General features: G+C 54.0%; 1 protein-coding gene across 8 annotated transcripts in view; it reads left to right on the top strand.

Moving 5' to 3' along the window:
• Positions 1–17937, top strand: part of HSF1 (heat shock transcription factor 1) — a 23282-nt gene continuing 5345 nt past the window's right edge. For 2 of the 8 annotated variants that reach the window (XM_063816080.1, XM_063816083.1), the window contains exons 1-3: positions 49–336; positions 944–1080; positions 17432–17540. In XM_063816080.1, the coding sequence (XP_063672150.1) occupies positions 17510–17540 (31 nt within the window). In that variant the 5' untranslated portion in view covers positions 49–336; positions 944–1080; positions 17432–17509. 8 annotated transcript variants of the gene reach the window in all.

Here is a 17937-nt window from a genome sequence, read left to right on the forward strand (position 1 = left end):
GGGGCCTGCGTGCTCGCGCCGGGGGTGACGCGGGAGGGCGGCAGCGGCGGCGGCGGGAGCGCGCCCGTTGCAAGATGGCGGCGGCCATGCTGGGCCCCGGGGCTGTGTGTGCGCAGCGGGCGGCGGCACGGCCCGGAAGGCTGGCGCGGCGACGGCGTTAGCCCGGCCCTCGGCCCCTCTTTGCGGCCGCTCCCTCCGCCTCTTCCCTCCTTGCCCGAGATGGATCTGCCCGTGGGCCCCGGCGCGGCGGGGCCCAGCAACGTCCCGGCCTTCCTGACCAAGCTGTGGACCCTCGTGAGCGACCCGGACACCGACGCCCTCATCTGCTGGAGCCCGGTGAGGGCAGCGCGCGGGCGCGGGGCCCGTGGTGACCGGGAGGGAGCAGGGCCGCGGCGGACGGCGCGGGAGGGCTGCCGGGAGGGGCCCTGCCGCACTTCAGCTTACGCGCGGTGAGCCTGCCCTGCCCCCACCAGAGAAGGGCGGCGGGTCCCGAGCCTGCTCAGACCCAGAGCCTTAAGTTGGGAAAGCGGCTACGAGACCCACACTCGGTTCAACCCCTGCCCCAGCGAAGTTTCCCTGGGATGGGGAGAATGGGGCGTCTCTTGAATTGGGCTTCTGCAACTGTTGGGCGGTTGCGGAAGTGTCCGCGCTTAGGGCAAGCACCCGGCTTCGCCAGCGGACGCTATGCCCCAGAGGACATCGGCGTCCCCAGGGGACAGCCTACGGGGTGCTGGGTCGGCAACTATTAGGAGAAAGTCAGGACTTGGCACGTGAAGTGGAGGGCGTTGCTGTAGTGGAACAGGAAAGGCAGTGGAAACAGTAAGACGTCATGAAGCTTCAGGTTGATCTCAAGCCCGTTTCCGAGTCCCAAATCTGGGTTTCCCAAGAGGAGTTTTGTTTTTCATTCCTTATGGGGCATCTTTATTCGTGTTTCTGTCTTCAGTTGCCTGGCAGCAGGCTTGTTTACATGGTCCGACCCTGCAAGACCGGACAGCTCCGGTTTGCAGAAGTAAATCAGTGATTGTCTGGAGTTGGAGATCAGAATCTGCTGTTCACATCCCGGCTGTGACGTCGTGTCCGGTGAGGGGCAGAGCCACCGCCTGCGGCTGGCAAGTGATGACCTGAAGAAGGGCCACACTGGCCGAGTGGGGTGACTCTTGCTTGTAATCCCAGCACTTTGGGAGGTGGAGGCGGGTGGATCACTTGAGGCCAGGAGTTCGAGACCAGCCCGGACAATATGGCAAAACCCCAAGTCTACTAAAAATACAAAAAATTTGCCGGGCGTGGTGGTGCTTGCCTGTGGTCTTAGCTACTTGGGAGGCTGAGATAGGAGGACTCCCTGGACCTGGGAGGCAGAGGTTGCACTGAACCGAGATCCCGCCACTGCAGCCTGGCAAAGAGTGAGACCCTGTCTAAGAAAAAAAAAAAGAAGAAAGAAAGGCCACTGATCATTGGGAGCTTTTGGAGGCACCGTGACAGGCAGGGTGCCACCAAGCATGTGTGGCCTCCCAGGAGCTAAGACCCCAGAGTTCTTCAGGCTCTGCTGAGTGCCTCCCATTTGCACAGCCTCTTTATGCTGTTAGGAATGAAGAAAAGTCTAAACTGAAGCTGCCCCAGGCAGGAGGCCAGGTTTTCTGCTTCTTGGGTTTACTGAGGCTCTGCTTTACCTACAGAGTGTTTGGGAATAAAGAGAAGACTGGAAATCTTTGCTCTTGTTAGAAACACTTTGTGTTTGTCCTGCTGACACCTCTGTGTTGGCCTTCCCATCCCCAGGTCCCATTAAGGCACAGTGCACCTTCCTGGAGGCTGGCTTCATTTCACCATCTCTTCATTCTAGACCTTGGATTCTTGTGCAAAGGAAATACTCCCACGTTTCTGTCTTCTTTTATCCGTCTCTTTCTTTTTTCTTTTTTTTTTTTTTTGAGACCGAGTCTTGCTCTGTCACCCAGGTTGGAGTGCAGTGGTGCGATCTCGGCTCACTGCGACCTCCACCTCCTGGGTTCAAGCAATTCTGCCTCAGCCTCCCGAGTAGCCAGGACTACAGGTGCATGCTGCCACACCCGGCTGATTGTTGTATTTTTAGTAGAGACGGGGTTTCACCACATTGGACAGGCTGGTCTGGAACTCCTGACCTCAAGTTATCCACCCGCCTTGGCCTCCCAAAGTGCTGGGATTACTGGTGTGAGCCACTGCACCCAGCCCTTCTTCTTTTTCTTATTCCCCTTAATCCTCAGAAGTTATGGGGAATAACTCCCCCATTGGGGGAGGGGCATCCGAGATTATCTGGGATATTCTAAGCTTAATCCTACTAGCGTGATCTGTCCTGTCCCGTAATCTGCTTGCTGTTTCTGCTTAAAGATTATGAGGCATGTGGGTTAGGGCCCAGTGTACCCTTTTTTGGGACCGAGGCATGTTCTGGGCAGGGCTTTTGAGCAAGGAAGGCAGGTGTGATGAGGCCCGTGGCCAGCCTCCACTCCACTCACAGGTGCACCACCTGTGGATCTGTTCTCCCTGGGGAGGGATGGGGAGCCAACTGGAATGTGAGTGTTTGGTTCCACCTGGTCAGTATGAAGTGGCAATGGTTGGTGCAGGACGTAGCACTGGGGGCGAGCATGGCAATGAGACAGAAACACTGACTTAAAACTGGAAGGAAGCCCTTCTCCAGGCCGCGCAGGGGGCTGCAGAGCTTTCTGGCGCTGGCTGCCTGGCCTGGAGAAAGGAGTTGATCATCCCATCCTGTGACTTTGAGAGCACTCACACAAGCCCTGAGGACTCCCTGTCAGCAGAGTCCCAACAGGGCACCCTCCCACAAATCTACTGCCCAGGCCCAGCTGGCTCTCGGAGGCCTTGAGAAGGCCCTGGTGCTCTTGCTCTCTGCTGCCTTCTCTGGGAGAGTCTCCTTCTGGCTCAGAGTCTTACCACCATTCTGCCAAGAAAAACCCTCCCTATTTGACACAAGAAGATGAGGCAGAATCACAGGCATGGTGACTAACTCTCAAGGCTGAATAACCTGGGGGAGACCGAGGCCCAGAAACTGGCCAGTAACTTTACTGAGCCTGGCCAGGAATGGGACCAGGTCTGGACAACCATTGCACGTCCCCTCCCTGGCCTGAGATCGGGACTCCCACTGCGGCCACTGGAGGCAGAATGCCGGGTCACTGCCCAGGAGACCCCATTGGTGGGGACTGTGGCAGCTGCCCCATCCCTGTGTTGTTTGATTTCCCACCCCCGCCTCCCAAGACCCTCATTCCCATGAGCACCCCACCCACACAGGCAAGGGCCTTGAGGGGACCCAGCAAGTTGTGGAGGACAGCACAGCCTTGGAGAGGAAATGTGTCAGCCACAAGGTTATGATCCCGGGGATCCACATAAGAGCATGGGCGTGCATGTGGGTGGTCCTCCCTCAGCCAGCTTCTCAACAGCTTCTCCCAAAGGTGCACCTGGATCCAGTACCACTGAGACCCAAAGACGGGGTTGGGGGACTGAATACCTGGACTGACAGGCAGCTCCATAGAACTGAGACCCATGAGACCCAGGACCCGCAGCCTCCCTGCCCCGTGCCCTGGTGCCGGCCCTCAGCCCAGCTTCCTCGTCTGCATGCAGCAGCTCCTCTCTCCACCAGCGGAGGCTCTTCTAGGGCCTTGCTGGGCTGCAGCTGACTCAGGAGGGCAACAGCCTCTTCAGAGAATTTGACAGCATGGAGAACCAAACAAAAGCAGAAAGTGAAGCCTCAGAACTGGGTTCACCATCATCCCAGTTTTTTACAAGCTATGATTTTGTCCCATCTTTATTAACAAGATAAGGAGGTATGAAAAGTAATCTCGACATCTGAGATGGTGAGATTACAGCCCCAGGAGCCACCCAGCTGGCTGAGGAGCCTGAGAACAAGGCACAGCCACATGACCTGTGCCAGACAAATGCTAGAATGATGGTCACGCAGGTTAGAACGAACCCAGGTAGACGGAGGCCTCAGGATCAGGGTGAGGCCAGAGGGGGCACCTGGGTGCAAAATTTAAGGAAGCACTTTTTTTTTTTTAGATAAAGTCTCGCTCCGTTGCCCAGGCTGGAGTGCAGGGCTATGATTGCAGCTCGCTGCAGCCTCTGCCTCCCAGGCTCAAGTGATCCAGTCACCTCAGCTGAGTCACTGGGACTACAGGCTTGCACCACCAGACCTGGCTTTTTTTTTTTTTTTTTTTTTTTTTTAAGGTTTTAGTAGAGACAGGGTCTCGCCGTATTGCCCAAGCTAGTCTGGAACTCACAGGCTCAAGCCATCCTCCCATCTCAGCCTCCCGCAGTGCTGGCATTACAGGCTTGAGCCACCGCGCCTGGCCCTGAGGCGTTCCTTTTTAAGACCCACCTGCATCTGGATGGCGCTGAGAGTGGGGGCCTCCTTAGATGTGGGCTCCTGGATGCTTCTCTGTCTTCACCTGGCCCCAGCCTCACGGGTGCAGCTCCCTTCTCTATGGCAGCAGGAAAGACTCTAGAAGGATGTGCTGAAACCCTGGGGCTCCCTGAGACTGAGTGAGCTGGAGGTCACCAAGGCCCTCGGCCTATCGCGGGAGAGAGGTCCATTGAAAGCCAGTGGTCAGATGGCCGCTGTGGAGGGTCTCTGGGTGGACAATTGGGAGCAGAGTGGTCCCTGCAGTGAGGCAGGGGGCAGGGCGTGAGGGGTCCCTGAAGTAAGGCAGGGCAGGGCGTCCACTCATAAGCACACGAGGAGTTGCAGAAGCAGAGCCGACCTGGCCACGCTCAGTCACTCAGACCCTGGCCACAGATCGTGTCCGGAGCTCCCACGGCAGGCAGGGCCACCCCTGCTTCCCTGGTTCTGAGAGCCGCCAAGACCCAGCAGGCCCACTGGCCCCACCCTGGAAGATCTGGTATTTGGCCCAAGATGCTGGAGGCCCCACAGCAGCAGCTGTGAGAAGTGCTACAGGGTCTGGAGGGCCTGATGTGTGCCCGGATCAGAGTACCTCCTGCTGTGGCCATAAGAAGGCACACAGCTGGGGCTGGTCGTGGTGGCTCACGCCTGTAATCCCAGCACTTTGGGAGGCTGAGGTGGGCGGATCACGAGATCAGGAGGTCAGGAGATTGAGACCATCCTGGCTAACACGGTGAAACCCCGTCTATATTAAAAAATACAAAAAACTAGCTGGACGTGGTGGTGGGTGCCTGTAGTCCCAGCTACTTGCGAGGCTGAGGCAGGAGAACGGCGTGAACCCAGGAGGCGGGGCTTGCAGTGAGCCGAGATCGCGCCATTGCACTCCAGCCTGGGTGACAGAGCGGGACTCCATCTCAAAAAAAAAAAAAAAGAAGGCACACATCTGTCCTCATACAGCTTCTGTGCATAGCACAGAAAAAATTAAAAAGGCTCTGTGCTGTAGCCTCCTGTGTTTCCTCTGCCCCGGATGGTGTGGTGGGGGGGCGGGTGCGGTGACGAGGGGCCCAGGGCACAGAAGGGCTGAGCTGCAGTGGCCTCCTGGGGGGAGGCAGATGCCTCCAGTGCCCCATGCCCACCCAACTCCACAGGCTAGTGTTTGCTCAGTCCTTTATTGAGGGACCAGGGATGGACAGCCTGGCCCTGAAAGTCTCTCAGTTTTGGAGGAGTCAGCCTGTGTGGAGGGCGAGCTGGAGAGGGGTCAGTGGGGCTCACAGTGCCTTCCCAGAGGAAGCAAGCAGCTCCCATAGGGTATATTGAGGGCCATTGGCTCCAGGGTCTCCTCAAGGTCTGGCAGGTGGAGGGGAGGCTAAGGAAAGGAGGTGGTCCCAAATGTCTCAAGGCACCTGGCGGCACAGGCTGCTGCTGCCTCAGCCTCCTCCCTGTGACCCTGTGGGCCATGGTGAGCAGCAGTAGCCACCACACTTGTGCACGGCAGCCAGTGACGAGATGTGATGAGAGATGAGGGCGATTGTGCTGCTCTTGGTCCTTGTGTGGCGAGAACACGCTGGAAGCTCCTCCAGAGCGGAAACAAGAAGAGTGTTTATGAGAAAGGTGCAGGTGGCTCAGATGTGGACAGAACCAGACCAGGGAACGGGGCCACAAAGTAAGCCACTTTCTCTGCACCTGCTCGCGCTTCCTGCCTGCCTCACTGCTTCCATGCCCTGACTCCGGTGGTCCCCGCTCCCCACACGTGGGCTGCAGCTACTCACACACGCGCTCCCTTTGCTCCTAAAGCCAATACTCCCGGGACCCGGAGAGGGAACAGCTGGCCAGCCGAGCCCAGGAGCCCAGATCACCTGTCAGCAGATACAGCTTTGACTTGGCAGGAGGCTGGAACAAGAGGCTTGTGGCCTGGGCTGTGGGGCCACCTTGTAGAATACGGCACTGTTCACATTTTGGGCCAGGGAGCCCTTTGAGAAGATACTCAGAGACACAGACACTTTCTATGTAAGGTGTCCCTACAGGCAGGATCTCACACACATTTCAGGTCCTTCACAGTGCTGCGGAAAATGAGGCCACAGGCTCCAAGTTTACTGCAAGCTGCGGGGTTTGCTGACACCTACACTTCTCAGCATGTGGCATCTCGCACCAGCCAGGGGCCTCCCATTTCCAGTGGCAGGTTTTCGTGATATCCAGTTATGACCGGTGACTCCTCCAAGAGGTGCCTGTGGTCAGCAGAGGAGGGACCTTGTTCCACTGAGGCAGGAAGATGAGAGAGACACTGGGTTCTCTGATGGGTTCACCAGCAGACCCTGTGAAATTCATAATGGCCCCTAAGGTAGGGGTTGCCTGACGTGTTCAACTTGGATTTAACCCTTAAGGCATAAGAAGCCACTGAAAATGTTCAGACGTTAGAAAACTAGGGCCGGGCACGGTGGCTCACGGCTGTAATCCCAGCACTTCAGGAGGCTGAGGCGGTTGGATCACCTGAGGTCAGCAGTTCAAGACCAGCCTGACCAACATGGTGAAACCCCGTCTCTACTAAAAATACAAAAAAAAAAAAAAAAATTAGCCAGGCGTGGTGGTGTGTGCCTGTAATCCCAGCTACTCGGGAGGCTGAGGCAGGAGAATCACTTGAACCTGGGATACGGAGGTTGCAGTGAGCCGAGATTGCGCCGCTGCGCTCCAGCCACAGAGCGAGAAACTGTCTCAAAAAAAAAAGAAAGAAAGAAAAGAAAAAGAAAACCGGCGAGGACTGAGGTAAACCACAAAATTGTCCAGGCTTTCTATGTGGAGGGAATTTGCAGACTCACGTGCAGAGAACCCAACAAACCCAGACTTTGGGGCAGCTGAGGCAGCTAGAATGTGTGGGGTGTGGTACCAGAAAGGAAGGAGTTACGCCCAAAACAAAGAGCTCCGGCAATCTGCGCATGAGCCCGCTTGCATCTCGGGTTGGATCCGATTTGCCGGTGCACACAGTGAAACCTCGTGGAGCTGGACCAAGAGCAACGTGAAGGGGAAGAGTAAGTGTGAGGGGACAGATGAGCAGGACTCACACAGGGCCGTGGTTATTTCAGTTCCCACCAGCCAGAGTATAGAAGCCACTTGAAATACAAGGAGCTTTCATGACACCTTAGAGGAAACACAGCTTGGAAGTGGCGCAGAATAAGCTGGAGAGGAAAGGCCACTCCAATGCCGCGGAAACAAGTGCAAGGCAAGCCCTGGAAACACCGCTGCCTGCTAGCACGGAGTACACACAGCACTCTTGAGAGGAAGACAGAAGCCAGGCGAAGTGGCTCACACCTGTAATCCCAGCACTTTGGGAGGCCGAAGCAGGCGGATCATCTGAAGTCAGGAGTTCAAGACCAGCCTGGCCAATATGGTGAAACGCCGTCTCTACTACAAAAAATTAGCCATGTGTGGTGATGGGCGCCTGTAGTCCCAGCTTCTTGGGAGGCTGAGGCAAGAGAACCACATGAGCCCGGGAGGCAGAGGTTGCAGTGAGCCGAGATCGCATCACTGCACTTCAGCCTGGGCAACAGAGCAAGACTCCGTCTAAAAAAAAAAAAAAAATTCACGTCCAGAATCTAATCAGTCACGGGCAGACAAGCCAAGGCAGAAAAATGGACTTGTCACTGGAGGGGGTCCAGTAGCAGGCCCGGTTTTGATAGGATTAGCCGACAAAGACAGTAAACAATTATAAAAATGTTCCCTGTGCTCAAAGAAATAACACAAAAATGTGACTGAGGGCTGGGCGTGGTGGCTCACGCCTGTAATCCCAGCACTTTGGGAGGCTGAGGTGGGCGGATCACGAGGTCAGGAGATCAAGACCATCCTGGCTAACATGGTGAAACCCCGTCTCTACTAAAAATACAAAAAATTGGCCGGGCGTGGTGGCGGGCACCTGTAGTCCCAGCTCCTCCAGAGGCTGAGGCAGGAGAATTGCTTGGACCCGGGAGGTGGAGCTTGCAGTGAGCCAAGATCGTGCCACTGCACTCCAGCCTGGGTGACAGAGCGAGACTCCGTCTCAAAAAATAAGAAAACATGACTGAGAAATGGAAGATACAGAAAAGAAGCAAGTTGGACAAAATGTCACTGGAACTAATCTCCCAAGTAGAAGAATTCCACATTGTTTACTGAGATAGTTCGCCTTCGAGGAGGTGAGGCTTAACTCCTCACTCCAGAAGCCTGGGCTTTACCTAGTGACCCCCTTCCAAAGAGCAGAGCACAGAAGCAGGAGGAGCAGCTTTCCAGTGGAGACCTCCAGCAACACAGCCCCACCAGGGACCATGCTCACCATCAGCAGTGACATGCGTATCACTGTTGTGTACTCTTTTTTTTTTTTTTTTTTTTTGAGATGGAGTCTCGCTCTGTTGCCAGGCTGGAGTGCAGTGGCACAATCTCGGCTCACTGCAACCTCCACCTCCCAGGTCCAAGCAATTCTCCTGCCTCAGCCTCCCACGTAGCTGGGACTACAGGCGCCCGCCACCTCGCCCAGCTAATTTTGTTGTATTTTTAGTAGACATGGGGTTTCACCGTGTTAGCCAGGATGGTCTCAATCTCCTGACCTCGTGATCCGCCCACCTTGGCCTCCCAAAGTGTTGGGATTACAGGCGTCAGCCACCGCGCCCGGCCTGTTGTGTACTCTTGACAGGATGATGAGAACAGCACTCTACCTCTTTGATCTTCCTCCCAAAAACATACGTAACCCCAGCTAATGATGAAAAAACATCAAACAAATCCAAATTGAGAGACATTCCACAAACTGTTTGACGAGTCCTCAAAATTGTCAAGGTTCTCAAAAACTAGGCAAGTCTGAAAGGTGTCAGAGTCAGTGGGACTGAAGAAGATGTGACAACTGGATGGATTTTGGATGATGTCCTGGAGCAGAGGAAGGACTGGGTTAAAAGCTAAGGAATCTAATTAGAATGTGGGTCCTAGTTAACAATGTGTCTGATGTTCTTGAGACAACTGTACCGCACAAAGGCAGGATGTTAATGATGGGGGACACTGGTGTAGGGCATGTATTCTAAAGTAAAAAGGTGGTTCTTCAGTCACCGGAGTGGTTTAACAAAACATTAGAAACTTCAGAAGAAAAGATTCCTGAACTAAAAGCAATGGAAACTGTCCACAGTGATGTACAGAGAGAAAAAGGACTGCAAAAATTCAGCCGAGCTTCAAGGACATAATATCATGTGGTCTAACGTATTTGAGGTTCCAGAAAACAGTGGGGAAGAGAATACAGAAATATGACCAAAAGGCCGGACACGGTGGCTCCTGCCCGAAATCCCAGCACTTGGGGAGGCTGACGTGGGTGGATCGCTTGAGCCCAGGAGTTCAAGACCAGCCTGGGCAACATAGCGAGACCCTGTCTCTATAAATAATACAAAAATTAGCCGGGCGTGGTAGTGCCTGCCTGTGGTCCCAACTACTCAGGAGGCTGAGGTGGGAGGATCACCTGAGCGCAGGAGGTGGAGGCTGCCGTGAGCCATGATCGTACCACTGCACTCCAGCCTGGGCAACAGAGCCCTGTCTCAAAAAAAAAATTATGGCCAAAATTTTTCCCAAATTTTTGAAAAGCTGTAAGCTCACAAATCCAAGAATATCAGTCTTAAGCAGGATAAAACCAAAACCATATCAAGGTACATTATATAATCAAAGTGCTGGAACAGGCTGGTGAAGAGAAAATCTTAAAAGCATCCAGAAGAGGCCGGGCGCGGTGGCTCACGCCTGTAATCCCAGCACTCTGGGAGGCCAAGGCGGGCGGATCACCAGGTCAGGAGGTCGAGACCATCCTGGCTAATACAGTGAAACCCCGTCTCTACTGAAAATACAAAAATTAGCTGGTCGTGGTGGCGGGTGCCTGTAGTCCTAGCTACTTGGGAGGCTGAGGCAAGAGAATGGTGTGAACCCGGGAAGCGGAGCTTGCAGTGAGCCGAGATCGCACCACTGCTCTCCAGCCTGGGAGACAGAGCAAGACTCCATCTCAAAAAAAATAACGAGCATCCAGAAGAGCCGTGCACGGTGGTGGCGCCTGTGGTGCCAGCTACTCAGAGGCTCGGGTGGAAGGATTGCTTCCAGATAGGGCAACATAGCTTGGCCAACATGGTGAAACCTTGTCTCTACTAAAAATACAAAAACTAGCTGGGCGTGGTGGCAGGTCCCTGTAATCCCCGCTACTCGGGAGGCTGAGGAGGGAGAATCTCTGGAACCCAGGAGGCAGAGGCTGCAGTGAGCCGAAACTGCACCATTGCACTCCAGCCTGGGCGACACAGCGAGACTCCGTCTCCAAAAAAAAAAATTTTTTTTTGCAACTCAGGAAGACAACCATTTAAAAAAAATAAAAGGCAGGCCGGGCGCTGTGGCTCATGCCTGTAATCCCAGCACTTTGGGAGACCGAGGCAGGCGGATCACAAGGTCAGGAATTCAAAACCAGCCTGGCCGATATGGTGAAACCCCGTCTCTACTGAAAATACAAAAATTAGCTGGGCGTGATGGCAGGTGCCTGTAGTCCCAGCTACTCAGGAGGCTGAGGTGGGAGAATTGCATGAACCTGGGAGGCAGAGGTTGCAATGAGCCGAGAGCGCGCCATTGCACTCTAGCCTGGGCAGTGGAGCGAGACTCCATCTAAAAAAAAAGATAATAATAATAATAAATAAAACGCAAGTGGCTGAGCATGGTAGCTGACACCTGTAATCCCAACACTTTGGGAGGCCAGCGCGGGTAGATTGCTTCCACTCAGGAGTTCGAGACCAGCCTGGGCAACATAGGGAGACCCATCTCTACAAAAAAAAATGAGCCTGATGTGGTGGTGTGCTCCTGTGGGCCCAGCTACGCGGGAGGCTGAGGTGAGAGGATCTCTTGATCCCAGGAGGCTGAGGTTGCAGTGAGCCCAGATCGCACCACTGCACTCCAGCCTGGGTGACAAAGCAAGACTCTGTCTCGAAAAAACATATATTGAAAAAGGCAGAAGATTTGAACAGATACATCAAAAAAAAGATAGACAAATAGCAAATAAGCACTTGAACAGGTGCTCAGCATCGTTCATTGTCAGAGGAATGCACACGAAAACCGCAGCGACAGCGACTAGAACAGCCAGGTGCTGAGGAGGGTGCGGAGCCCCTGGAACTCACCCGTGCTGCTGAGAACACAAATGCTGCATCCGCTTTGGAAAGCAGCTTGGGAGTTGCATGTGAAATTCAGCATTTACCACACGGCCAGCAGTTCTGCTTTGGTTATTCTACTCCAGAGTTTCCACTGGGGGTCCTTTATGATTTCGTCTCTTCTATCATTTTTTTGGTATAGATGGGGGTCTCGCTATTTGGATTATTGTTGCAGGCGTGTTTGGGGTTTTTGAGTAGTGGTAGTGTCTGAGGTCAGTCAGGGTTGTTCTGGCCCCAGCAGGGCTCTTCGTAGCTTTCCCTGTGCAGGTGAACAAGCCTGCGGTTTCACTTGTTTCTCTTAACTTAGAGGAGCTGTTGTTCCCAAGAGCAGTCTTGGGCTGAACTTTCAAATAAAATGAGTTTCCTCGGGGAGCTTCAGAGCTCTTTCCTTATGGACGGCCTCTCTCCCCAGGCTGATTTCTCTGCACCACCCCTCTGGGCACTGGGTAAGACAGCAGCCTCTGATCTTCTTGGCCTGGCTTTCCCAGCATGGGTGCTCTACCCTACTGTTTTAACCTAGAACGCCTGAACTGTATTTAAAACTTGTGGTTTTTAAGGCCAGGCACAGTGGCTCATGCCTGTAATCCCAGCACCTTGGGAAGCCAAGGTGGGTGGATCACTTATGGTCAGGAGTTCAAGACCAGCCTGACCAACCTGGTGAAAGCCTGTCTCTACTAAAAATATAAAAATTAGCCGGGTGTGGTGGCACATGCCTGTAATACCAGCTACCCAGGAAGCTGAGGCAGGAGAATTGCTTGAACCCAGGAGGCGGAGGTTGCAGTGAGCCAAGATGGCACCACTGCACTCCAGCCTGGGCGACAGCGAGACTCCATATAAAAAATTTAAAAAAAAATTGTGGTTTTGAAAATGCTTTAATTAGGTGGGAGCTGTGAGGAGGGTGATCAGAGGCCTGGGTGTCCTCAGCCTGCTGTGGCCGGGGGTAGTCTCCTCTCTGAGGCGTGGGCAAGGTGGAGGAAGGGAGCCCCTGGCTTCTTGGCCACGTGCACCAGGATCTTAGTCTCTTCAACTTGGAGTTGGTGAGGATGTGAAACTCTGGTGGTGTGCCCAGCCCATGAGATCCAGGAAACCTTATTTGGGAATTGAGGGGAGAAGGGTCCCCATCTTCCTGCTCCCCTCTCCCTGAGTGTAGTACCCATCATGGCGAGCTGGGGTGAGAGGGAAAGAGGAGGCTGAGGCTCAGATGCCACCAGGCTCAATGTTCGTACCAGGTGTCAGTAGATTTTACTCCGTAAGTGTTCACCTGTTATATGCGTTTAGGACAGTTTTGAGACTTTAAATGGTTTAAGCTTTGCTTGTTTCACAGGAAGTACTTCCATGAACTTCCTCACATTGCTGTTCCAGAAGTGGAAATCTCTCCATTTTCAAAGCATAGCTTTGCCGGATATTGAATTTTTATGTTTTGTGGAGATGGGGTCTCGCTATGTTGCCCAGGCTGGTCTCCAACTCCTGGGCTCAAGGGATCCTCCTGCCTTGGCCTCCCAAAGTGCTGGGATTACAGGCATGAGTCACTACACCCGGCCAATATACAAAGATTGAGTGGCAGGGTCTTTTATTTTAATGCTTTTATTTTATTTGTTTTGGTTTGTTTTTGTTTCTGTTTTTTTGGAGATGGAGTCTCGCTCTGTCACCCAGGCTAGAGGGCAGTGGCACGATCTGTGCTCATTACAACTTCTACCTCCCGGGTTCAAGCAATTCTTCTGCCTCAACCTCCCAAGTAGCTGGGATTACAGGCATGAGCCACCACACTAAAATTTTTCCATTTTTAGTAGAGGCGGGGTTTCACCATGCTGGCCAGGCTGGAACTCCTGACCTCAAACGATCCACACACCTCAGCCTCCCAAAGTGTTGGGATTACAGGCATGAGCCACCACACCAGGCATTTTAATCCTTTTTTTTTTTTTTTTTTTTTTTTTTTTTATTGAGACAGAGTCTCACTCTGTCCCCCAGGCTGGAGTGCAGTGGGGTGATCTCGGCTCACTACAACCTCCGCCTCCTGGGTTCAAGCGATTCTCCTGCCTCAGCCTCCCGAGTAGCTGGGACTACAGGCGCCCGCCACTGTGCCCGGCTAATTTTTATATTTTTAGTAGAGACGGGGTTTCCCCATGTTGGCCAGGCTGGTCTCGAATTCCTAACCTCAGGTGATCCGCCTGGCTCAGCCTCCCAACATGCTGGGATTACAGGTGTGAGCCACCATGCCCGGCTGTGTTACACTTTTTGTGGTGTCTCACAGGTCTCTGAGGCTCTGCTCATTTTTGTTTTTGTTTTTATTTTTTTGAGACAGAGTCTCTTTCTGTCACTAGACTGGAGTGCAGTGGTGCAATCTCGGCTCACTGCAACCTCTGCCTCCAGAGTTCAAGCGATTCTCTTGCCTCAGCCTCCCAAGTAGCTGGGATTACAGGCACATGCCACCATGCCCAACTAATTTTTTTTGTATTTTTAGTAGAGATGGGGTTTGACCATGTTGGCCAGGATGGTCTCGATCTCTTGACCTCGTGATCCAACCACCTTGGCCTCCCAAAGTGCTGAGATTACAGGCGTGAGCCACTGCGCCTGGCCGGCTCCTCCTTCTTATTCCTTCTGTCTTTTTTTCTCCTACTGGAGCACCTCAATTGACTGATCTTCATGTTTGCTGACTCCTTCTTCTCCTAGTCAGGTCTGCTCTTAAGCCCCTCTGGTTAATTTTTTTTTTTTTTTTTTTTTTTTTGAGACGGAGTCTCACTCTGTAGCCCAGGCTGGAGTGCAATGGCGCGATCTCGGCTCACTGCAACCTCCGCCTCCCGGGTTCAAACAATTCTCCTGCCTCAGCCTCCTGAGTAGCCGGGATTACAGGCATGAGCCACCACGCCTGGCTAATTTTGTATTTTTAGTAGAGACGGGGTTTCTCCATGTTGGTCAGGTTGGTCTCCAACTCCTGACCTCAGGTGATCCGCCTGCCTTGGCCTCTCAAACTGCTGGGATTACAGGCGTGAGCCACCGCGCCCGGCCCCTCTGGTTGACTTTTAATCTGAGTTATTATACTCTTCAGCTCCATAATTTTGATTTCGTGCTTCTTTACAATTTTTATCTCTTTATTGATACTCTCTGATAAGATGTCATTCTCATACTTTAGTTCTTCAGATGTGGTTTCCTTTAGTTGTTTGAACATATTTGAAATGATTGACTTAAAATCTTTGCCTTGTAAGTCCAGTGTCCAATGTTTTGGCTTCTTTGGGGACAGTTTCTATTGATTGCCTTTTTTTTTTTTTTTCCTGTGTATGGGGTATGGGTCCTAGCTTCTTGTTTCTTTGCATATCTCAATTTTTTTTTTTTTAACTAGAGTTTTTTGTTTGTTTGTTTGTTTGTTTTTGAGTCTGTTACCCAGGCTGGAGCGCAGTAGTTTGATCACAGCTCACTGCAGCCTTCACCTCCGGAGCTCAAGGGATCCTCCCTCCTCAGCCTCCTGAGTAGCTGGGATGATAGGTGTGCGCCACCACGCCCATTTAATTTTTGTATTTCTTCTAGAGACGGGGTTTTGCCATGTTGCCCAGGCCAGTCTCCAACTCCTGAGCTCGAGCAACCCACCCGCCTCGGCTTCCCAAAGTGCTGGGACCGCAGGCGTGAGCCAGCGCAGCCGGCTGGAAAACTGGAACTCTCATCGGTTGAGAGTGGCAGCTCTGGGGCTCGGACTCCCCCACCTCCCCAGGATTTGTCATTGCTGCTGTTTGTCATGGTTATCTGTCAGGTAGCTTTTCGGCACTAATTCTGTAAAGGTTGCGTTCTTTCTTGTTTATGGCCACTGCCGTCTCTGTTCAGTTAACTGAGATAGGTGGTGATGGGGCAGAAATGTTCTTGAATGCCTGGGGCCAGTGAGTCTCCCATCTTTTCCGGGGGCTGTGTGTGTGTGTGTGTTGGGGACGCCTTCAGCACTCGGCCAGGCAGTGGACAACCCAACTGTATGCCTGACTTCCTGCTTACACAGAGCCTCAAGGTCAGCCAGAAGTGAGAGCTCGGGGCTGGCTCAGGTCTTTCCTGAGCATGGGCACGGCTCACACGTGTACACGGCTGCGAGATGTCCTGGAATATCTCAGAGCTTTTCAGAGCCCCTAGTGGCACCTCCTTCTCCCCAGCTGCCAGGCACTGCCTCAGGCAGCCACAGCGTTCAAAAATCACCTGTAAAGGTTTCAACAGGCACACCTCGGCAAACAGCTTTTTTATTCAGGAGAGCTTCAAGTCAAATCAGAGACAGCCTTGGGAGTGGACTCTTAGGTCAGATGCTGACAGTCCTCTGGGAATGGGGCCCTGGAGGAGCCCAAGCCCTGGCCCACCCCGCAGCGGCTGCCAGGACGCTGTTCCCACGGGGACTGCAGCTGTTGGTTTTTAAGGCTGCAGATGGAGTGGGAATAGGGCATGTAAAATGCCACAAAGCCTGGCCAGGCACAGTGGCTCACGCCTGTAATCCCAGCACTGCAGGAGGCCAAGGTGGGCGGATTGATTGAGGTCAGGAATTCGAGACCAGTCTGGGCAACATGGTGAAACCCCACCTCTCCTAAAAATACAGAAATTAGCCGGGCGTGGTGGCACCTATAGTCAGCTACTCGGGAGGCTGAGGCAGGAGAATCGCTTGAACTCGGGAGGCTGAGGCACGAGAATCGCTTGAACTGGGAGGCTGAGGCACGAGAATCGCTTGAACTGGGAGGCTGAGGCACGAGAATCGCTTGGACTGGGAGGCAGAGGCTGCAGTGAGCCATGTTGGTGCTGGTGCACTGCAGCCTGAGCAAGACCTTGTCTCAGAAAAAAAAAAAAGTTCACAAAGCCCACTGTTCTTACTAAGATTCAGCTGTTTTTCTTGAATAAATGCTCCCCGTGCTACTGTAATTCTTTGGTTAACTTTCAGAGTTCTGGAAAGTTGGCTTGGCGCTTTTCGCCGTCTCTCTCCTGCTGCCTTGGGGTCCTTTCCGTGACCGTTTCCCTCCCTGACACGTGTACATCCCTGTGTATTTCACATCTCTCTGTGTTGGAAAGAGGTTCTCCACTTCTAGTGCCACACCACGGGGGTCTTTCTGGCTTTTTCCCTGTTTGCATCTGCAGCTCCCTTCCCTGGCAGGGAGAAACCTGCCCCACTGCCCTTCACCAGTTTCTTCACTGAGTCAGCCGCCCCTTCCTACGCAGACACCCCTCACCCCTCTCTGGCCCTGCTTCAGGCCCCCCTTCCCCGCCGTGTGGGCTTCTCGCTGTCCCCTCTGAGCCACCGCGGCCACGGCCAACAGGGATGCCTCCCTCACCAGCGCCTCCTGATAGCTCTGGGCCTGAGCTCGGTAGAGAAATGGAAGAGGAAGGTATATGCAGTGTTTGACTGTCTCTGTTTCTTGTCTCACGTCACAAAACAAGACTGAATTTGGATTTCTGAACGCGACTGTGTTTTCCTCGGGAGTAATGAAATTAGGGCTCCATTTCCTTCGCTGTTCCCAAGGGAAATGTCCTGCTTAAACAGGTGCTTTGTGAGTGGAAATGTGGCCAGAGTGCGGCGGGTGCTTTGTGAGTGGAAACGTGGCCAGAGTGCGGCAGGTGCTTTGTGAGTGGAAACGTGGCCTTCTCTGGAACCCCTGGGGAGGGGCTTTCCGACTGAGAGGAAGGCCCCGCATCTGCCCACCGCCCAGTCCTGGGCCTCACAGTGAGGATGCAGGTCACGCTGCACAGATGAGGCCCGTGTGGCAGGTGGTCCCAGGAACGAACTCGCCTCCCGCCAGCCCCCTGGGCCTCCCATGGCCCCAGCCCCATCAGGTGGAACGTGCACTACCTGCGTTCCAGAAGGGGCGGCCTGGGGAAGGGGCGGCTTGGGCACGCTGCCCCTCACCACCACGCGTGACCCACCCATGTGTCTCCCTTTCAGAGCGGGAACAGCTTCCACGTGTTCGACCAGGGCCAGTTTGCCAAGGAGGTGCTGCCCAAGTACTTCAAGCACAACAACATGGCCAGCTTCGTGCGGCAGCTCAACATGTGTGAGTGCTGCCTCCAGGCAGCGCAGGGGTGCAGGAGGCAGACCTGCAGATGGCGGGACCCCAGCAGGAGGACCCTGTGATGAAGGACGGGGCGTCCTGTGCTGGCCAAGGGCATGGCGTGGGACCCCGCAAGCCTGGGGGCCGGGGAGCAGCCGCCTCTTCCATGGGGGAGGGCCCTTGTGGGTATGAACCTGGGGTCCCCAGGGAAGAACCGTGAAGCCGGAGCTGTACTCCACGTATGTCGGGCACAGGGAGCCCTGTGGGGACACAGGGTCTCCCTTAGACCAAGGCCACCCGGCCACCCAGGCATGGGCACTGAAGGGGCAGGGCAGGGTCTGACCGTGGCCAAGCCCCGCAGCAGCCTCCTGGAGCAGTGGCCGCTCTTCAGGGGTTCTGG

This window comes from Pan troglodytes, chromosome 7 (assembly GCF_028858775.2).
Source record: "Pan troglodytes isolate AG18354 chromosome 7, NHGRI_mPanTro3-v2.0_pri, whole genome shotgun sequence".
In the NCBI taxonomy this organism is placed as follows: domain Eukaryota; kingdom Metazoa; phylum Chordata; class Mammalia; order Primates; family Hominidae; genus Pan; species Pan troglodytes.